The sequence below is a fragment of the Rhyacophila brunnea genome, unplaced genomic scaffold (assembly GCF_057557595.1).
Source record: "Rhyacophila brunnea isolate RB1 unplaced genomic scaffold, BYU_Rbru_1.0 scaffold_4, whole genome shotgun sequence".
Classification (NCBI taxonomy): domain Eukaryota; kingdom Metazoa; phylum Arthropoda; class Insecta; order Trichoptera; family Rhyacophilidae; genus Rhyacophila; species Rhyacophila brunnea.
Window position 1 is genome coordinate 42,677,858 of NW_028233068.1, and position 8,036 is coordinate 42,685,893.

At 40.3% G+C, this 8,036-nt stretch overlaps 1 protein-coding gene across 1 annotated transcript; it reads left to right on the forward strand.

The window, feature by feature from the left end:
- Window positions 1-4,667: 4,667 nt before the first annotated feature.
- LOC147067390 (uncharacterized) lies at window positions 4,668-7,763 on the forward strand. The gene is made up of 4 exons (XM_085954388.1): window positions 4,668-5,194; window positions 5,430-5,582; window positions 5,671-5,793; window positions 6,315-7,763. Exons 1-4 carry the CDS (start codon window positions 5,087-5,089, stop codon window positions 6,852-6,854), a joined length of 924 nt encoding a protein of 307 aa, XP_085810514.1. The 5' UTR covers window positions 4,668-5,086; the 3' UTR covers window positions 6,855-7,763.
- The last annotated feature ends 273 nt before the right edge of the window (window positions 7,764-8,036 follow it).

The window sequence follows — 8,036 nt, forward strand, 5'->3', positions numbered from 1 at the left end:
CGAGAGCCATCATCCAGGCTCCTTCTAATGCTCCTCCCAGGGCTCTCTGGAGTGACATAACCCGTAGAGAGGCTAAACCGACTAGATTCTCCGAATGGCCACCAGTTCCTCCGAAAACTGTCGCCAGGCCGGGGGTGATGTTTTATCCGACTAAGGAGGGCCAAGAATCGACTGCCACAAAGGAAGCGGTCATGAAAACTATTGTGCCTGAAACTTTGGGAGTGCACATCACCGGGGTACGCAAGATCCGGGGAGGCGGGATCATCGTGCATCCCAAAAGTGACAACGAGGCTAAGCGGCTCATGGCTGCCCCTGGGCTGACTGAGGCCGGCTTAAAGGCCCAAGTCGCGGGGAGAAAGCTTCCCCGCATCATAATTTTTAATGTACCCATTGAGACGACAGAAGAGCAGCTCAAGGAGGCAATCATAAACAATACCCAAGAGGCGTCTGGCCTTGCATCTGAGGGTTAAGCTGGAACCAAACTGAGCCACAAGGCGGGACCGAAGACCGAACGTTGTCATATGATAATGTCGATCCCGGGAAAGGCTCGAGAGGCGCTGCTTAATGATGGCATACTTTTCATGGGGTGGAATTCGTTCCCTGTGCGTGACTTTTGCGGAGTTGTCAAGTGTGCAAAGTGCCACTTATACAGACACATGGCGAAGGGTTGCAACGCTAAGGTTACAACGTGCGGCCACTGCACTAGAGAAGGGCATGACAGAGCAGACTGCCCCACCGCTGACGAACCGGGCAAGTGCCCTGCGTGCACGCGCTACAAGAAGCCGAACGGCCACTTGGCCACCGATCCCGACTGTCCCGCGCGCCTACACGCTATTGAGGAGGAAAGAAGCCGCACTGATTACTGTCCGCAATGATCTCCTTCGCTCAGATCAACGTGGGCAGAGGTCGAGCCACATCTGCCGAGCTGCTTGAGGTTGCTCGGGATCAGAATACGGACATAATTATGATACAAGAGCCATACGCCTTTGGTCCCAATCGGGGCCTAAGCGGTGGCCGTATCATACAAGCTACCCCGAAATCTCTAGCTTGCATATTTGTAATTGACACCGCACTGACTGTGGTGCATCTCTCGCATCTATCCAATGAGCTCTTCGCGGTGGCGGAGATTGCTAATAACAGGGTGGGCAAAGCCCTCGGACCTGATGGGATCAGCAATGTGATTGCCAGAAGGGCGTGGCTTCGAGCACCTCATGAGATAGTTGGGCTGTATGCTGACTGCATGAGCAGGAGCATCTTCCCGGACTGTTGGAAGAAGGGTCTTCTTAGGATTATACCTAAGATGAGCACACGACCACCGCATGACTCAAAAGCGTACCGTCCAATCACTCTTCTGCCAGTGCTGGGTAAGATATTGGAGCGGTTAATCAGCAGAAGGCTGGAGGACCACCTTGAGAGAATCTACCCTATCTCGGAGAGGCAATTTGGCTTCAGACCCGGCAAGTCTACTGAGGATGCCATCAGATTTGCACAGAAATTTGTTGAGGACTCAGGAGTCATTGTGGCAGGCTTCTTTTTGGACATAGCCGGTGCCTTCGACACCGCATGGTGGCCATTAATTCTATCTAAGCTTCGGCTCCGACAGATCCCGGGGGACCTCTTTGCCCTAGTGCAAAGCTATTTTAATAAAAGGGAAGTTATATACGACTCTAGCACTGAATTGATTTACAGGGAGACCACCATGGGGTGTCCGCAGGGTTCCGTGCTTGGCCCCTTGCTATGGAATATACTTTTTGAGGATGTTTTGACGTTACCTCTGCCACCGGGCTGCGCGCTCGTCGCGTACGCTGATGACCTTCTTTTACTAGTTGGCTCGTTGAGCCGTCCGACACTCGAGCGCGTAGCTAAGGACGCATTATCGAGAATCCTTAACTGGGATAAGCTTAATAAGCTTGCATTTGCACCTGGCAAAACGGAAGCTATCCTCCTCAAGGGCAGCTAAAGGATAAACATAAATAAGCGATCACCCGCAGTGCGCTTCGGCGACTATGCTATAAGGTTTTCTCGAGAGGTGACCTACTTGGGGGTCGTTCTGGACGAGAAGCAGACCTTTTTGAAGCATGCTAAAGTAATTGTGGCTAAGGCCAACTCAGCCTATCAGAAGGTTGCTCGCCTGGCGGGCAACAATTGGGGCCTAAAGCCTCGGGCCCTGAGAATCGCCTGCGAGGCTATATTCATGGGCATCGCTGGCTATGCCTCCAGTGTGTGGCACACCAAAGCTTCGCTGACAATTGTGAAGAGGGCTCTGCTTAGCGGACAGAGGGCTGCTCTGATTGGCCTTACTAAGGCCTATAGGACCACATCTTCGGATGCCCTGGCGGTCCTTGCGGGGGTCTTTCCCCTCGACTTGCACGTTCAAATTAGAGGATCGATCACTCTCCTTATGAGGAGGATCAATACAACTCTCGCCGGTGTCCCTCTGACACCGCCATCGAGAGTGGAGGGCGTGAGCTACAGAAAGACTGTATCTGAGCTGGTCTACAAGACCGCATATGCGGCATGGCAGGCGAGATGGGTGGCCTCCTCTAAGGGCCGCCAGACTTTTCTATACTTTCCAGATGTCTCGGTGAGACACATGACGAGGAGACTGGTGCCGACCCACTGGACTAGTCAATTCATGACTGGCCATGGAAACTTTGCGGCCAAACTGCAGGGGTTTGGTTTGGCAGGACATGGGTCGGGTTGCTCACTCAAGACATTACCCCTGCGAAAGATACATGTACAAATTCAGAAAACAACATTTTATTTTCTGAATCTACAATAATATCTGAGTACGACATCTTTGGAAGCCGGCAGCCCAACTTATGTTGCTGGCTATATAATAAGAATGATACAAAAGAAAAATTTTTAAACAATGTTCTCTGTGCAATGCTTTTTCTTTTGGCGACCCTAATGCGTCAGGCATGGCCATCATTACTGCTCGCAAATATTCCTGTCACAGAATAATTTATGAGTTTCCTGATTCCCATAAACATTGGCTTCGATATCAATCTGCGGATATTATTAATATCTTTAACCATATGAAGCAAATTATTAATTACTATTTAAAAAATGAATGCGATTCATTAGGTTTGAAAAAGAAAATTCATTCTCAGATACTGCAAGTCAATTTTAATTTTATTAATTGTCAAAATCATAAGGATGTTTTTGTAAATTATATATCTTCATTAAGCATAAGGATTCTCCTACACTGGTGGTGTAAGGATGTGTGTTTAAAAAGAAGACCTCCAGGAAATCCACGATATGGTGTTAAGTGACCGAAGATTAAAGTTGAGTGATATAATTGAGGTTACAGGGATCTCAAAAGGTAGTGTCATTTCTATTTTACATGACAAATTGGGCATGAAAAAAATTTCTGCAAGATGGGTGCCGCGTTTGCTCACAGTCGACAATAAATGCAATAGGGTGGTGGCCTCTAAAGCCCTGTTGTCGCTCATGCAACGCAATCCGGATGAATTTTTTCGTCGCTTTGTGACTGTAGATGAAACATGGATACACCACTATACTCCCGAGACGAAAGAACAGTCAAAGCAGTGGATTGCGAAAGGCAAACCATGTCCAAAGAAGGCGAAAACCGTAAAATCAGCTGGTAAGGTTATGGCTACTGTATTTTGGGATGCACGTGGAATTATTTTCGTTGACTATTTGGAAAAAGGAAAAACAATAACAGGGGATTATTATGCATCTTTATTGGACCAGCTAAAAAACAAAATTGAAGAAAAACGGCCTCATTTAAACAGGAAAAAAATCCTCTTTCATCAGGACAATGCCCGTGTTCACACATGTTTACGATCAATGGCTAAAATTGAAGAATTGAAGTTCGAATTGGTCGACCACCCACCGTATTCGCCAGATAGTGACTTTTTCCTTTTCCCAAACTTAAAAAAATGGCTAAGTGGACAGCGTTTTTTTTCAAATGAAGAAGTCATCGATCGGACAAATGCTTATTTTGAGGACCTTCCGAAAACTTATTTTTCTGACGGTTTAAAAAAAATTGAGAAACGTCTAACCAAGTGTATTGAGCTCCAAGGAGATTATGTTGAGAAATAAAAAAAAATACAAAAATAAAAACTGTTTTAATGCTTTTTTCTAAGGAATTATTGACCCACCCTCGTATCTACAAAAAAGTGTTTTTTTTTTTTAGATAACGATACCTACTTTAGATTCGCGGCTTCATAATTGTCAAACAACGTTATCTAAATTTTTTCTAGTTTCTTCTTAAATCGCTAGTAAAGTTTAACGTTAACTACATAAAGTTACTATTGCTTAATATCAAATGATTGTATAAGCTGTTGGCGTTGTCACAAGAAAAATCAAATTATCAAACAACGTCAGCAGCTGATAAAGTTTTTTGACACAAACAAAATACGTTTTAAACTGCAACGTTTGAGTCTTATGCGCTCTTAGTGTTTTTTGATGCTAATGTTGGTAACATGAACTGTGCGTTGTTCGTAGCGAACCGAACCTATCTACATTGACATCAGCTGTCAGTTTAGTACGATACAGTCAACAATAAAGTTCGTCATTCGCCAAGAGAATAATATACGTATTTAAAGTTGATTTATCATTATGTCGGACATTTTTGTTACTTTTAACTATTATTAAGTGTTTTTGCTTTGTTTTAAGGACATTTCATTGTTATATTTTAAGAAACAAACAATTAAAATGAGTTTTCGCTCTGTTGTGTCAGACAGAAGTATGCGTCTACTGGGAATGTGTTCTAAAGTTGCGGACACTACTTTGCCGGTAAGTTTATATTATAATAACAATAATGTTGACATTACTTTGATATACAAAGAGATATATGCCCTGATCTCATATTAATTATTATGACTCTTCGACCATGTCCGATCCTAATAGGATCATATGGGCCTCCACAGATTGACTTATTATACAGAAATAGTGGACTTCACAAGTAAATTTATGAAAGTGATTATCTCGTTTAATGAAGATCCGTTCATCAGTGTGCAGATGTGTTTCCTCGATAAGGTAAGTATAATGCATATTTTATTCTTATTACAGACATTTGTGGAAATGCCGGATGTTGCCGAAAGACAAGAGGAATTGAATGAGAAAAAAATATACCACATACATGGATAGTATAATTATTATTATCAACCCAGAAAATGCTGAAAATATGCCAGGGATGCATTCTGAAGTTGTGGAAACTTTTCCGGTTAGTTAAATAATATTAATTATAATAACATGCAATGTTAACATTGCAAAAATCTTAATTACAATAATTACACCAGACTGAAGAATATCAACTTTTAAAAAGATGTGTTTATCAATTATTCTTCTTCGACATTTTTTAGTCCTTCATTTCATTTTTTATTTATTCATTTAAACATCATATTATTTTACATAACCATTAATAAATACCTACTAACATTATTTAATTTTCATTGCAGATATTAACGGAATTTCAAGATGATGCTGAAAGACTACAAGAGGAATATGAGAGTATATTGTATTGTAACCTGAATATCGACCCAGAAAGTTCTACAAATATGCCAGAAACAAGAACTGATAAATCTCCACGTATTGGGCTTTCATCGCAAGAGGTAAGCTATAAAAGTGCTTTTTTAAGTTTATGAATATACATTACAATCAACTTGAAGATTAATAATATTGTATTCGTTTTCATTACAGATGAACACTGAATTTCATTGTGGGGTGGGAACGTCAGCGGAAAATAATATTTTTATAGAAATTACTACAGATGATGGTAATACAATCGGTGATGCCTCTTGTGTTGCTTCTCCTTCCTCTGAGGTAAATAACCATGACAAAAATGATTATTATCACACTCTAGTAACATTGATAACCATGGCCCCCACTCAAGGGGTGGCTGACAGGACTCTAGCCTTTACTTCAACAAATATGTATCTATGTGATGCAATTCAATGTGATATGATGATTGATATAATAATTATTAGATAATTCACGTGTAGAAACTTATTTTAATTATTTTTATAGACTAATAAAAATGGCTATTTATCAAATATTGAAGGGCCGCATGTTACTTGACTACCACAAAAAGGGGTCGTGATCAGTTCTTCATAATATAATGCAAAGTTCCGACAACTCAATAATTCAAGTCATTTTAAAAAAAAAATTGGAACGTCGAACACGCCAGAACATCACACCGCTCTTAACCTTAGCGATATGTATGGAGGCCTGCTTCAGGATGTGGGGGCCATGTTGATAACACAATACCTCATATCTAGTTTGAGTCCTAAGAAAGCTTCTTTGTCAACTTACTTTCTTCACTAAATATTTTTATTTAATTACAGTTGCATACTGAGATCTCTGAAACGGCGAACCTGATGAGAAAGAAGAGAAGAATTAGCAACCCATCAGAGTGGAAAAGGAATAAACAGAGGAACGTCATCCAACATGGTGAGCAGCACACATCAAGTAGCAATCAAATAATTGATAAGAAAATTGCAAAACCTAAAGATTGTTCGAAATGTCCACGTAGATGCAACACCCACTTCAATGATGAAGAAAGAACATCTATTAACACGGAATATTGGTCACTGGGCAGCCATGAGCTTAAAAGGCAGTTTGTCAATGGTCTTATTGATGAAAAAGAAAAGCAGTCAACTAGAACGCCACTAGGAAATAATTCTAGAAGAAAAAATAGTCGCATATTCCATTTTCATAAGGGTAACGATAAATATCAAGTATGCCAAGGGTTCTTTCTTGCAACCTTAAATATTTTTAATACTGTTGTTCAGAATATTTTAATTAAAAGAAATAATCACGGATTACGGATTACGGATCACGGAATCTTGGATAAAGCCAACGTGGGAGGCATACACCTGGCATAAAGCGACCTTAAAGCAGTCGTGATCTTGTTGTCGAGCACATGAACTCTTTTCCAAGAGTACCAGCCCATTATTGTCGAAAAGATACCATGAGAGAGTATTTGCCATGTGACCTGAATATTGTGACTATGTACGATATGTATTTTAAAAAATGTAGTACTGATAACGTTAGCTCAGAAAAGTTATCATACTACCGTTTTATTTTTCATGGTAATTTCAATATATCCTTCCACACACCGAGAAAAGATTTGTGTGATAAATGTTTCACATACAACAGTTTACCAGAACAATAAGGTGAGGATATCATCGAAGCCCAAACAAAACACATTCACAGAAAGGAAAAGGCTAGATTATTTAAAACAACAACTAAACAAGAAGCTATCGCCGGAAACATTCATTTCTTTGAGTTCGATTTTGTACTATATCATAGTATAATATAAAATAATAACATATTCAAAATTGACCTACCACTTTTTCGGGCCAACGGTTGTATTTATATAATATATTGGCAACAGAAACAAAATCACTGTATAGTTTTTCATTAAAACCAATTTTAATGATTCTTCCAACAAGGAAATTAATATAAGGCATCGCATGAGGTAGTCCGGTGTCCATGTCCATGAATATGATAATTTTACAGAAAGCTTATAATAAGCCACCAGGAATAACCATGTAGAAAAAGCAAGATCAACATACCACGATTTTTACAATAAAAAACACAAAGGGCTTGTGTAGTAACATACATAGAAATCGGGCTGCAATAACTCTAGAAACATTATCACTGTATATTGAAAACTCATCAGAAGTGGTAGCCAACGTACCTCCAAGTAATATTTGAAATTATGATAAAACAAATTTGGTTGATGACAACTGTAAAGTATTAATCATAACTAAAAGGGGATGGAAGTATCCGGAGCGAATAAATATTAAAAGAATAAAAATTAAATTGCAATGAGGCGCGCATTACTGCGAGAGGACTCGGAGGCAAGCAAATATTTACCTGCAGAACTGAATATCAGTAAATTATTCAAAATTGACCAGAAGAATAACTCTTCAATCAATGTAAAACCATCGCACTTCCGAAATATATTTAACAAACATTTCAACCTGGGTTTCGGAACTCCAAGGACAGATGTCTGTTCCACGTGTTTGAGATTATCTGAATGTATTACAGCGGAAAAAAAC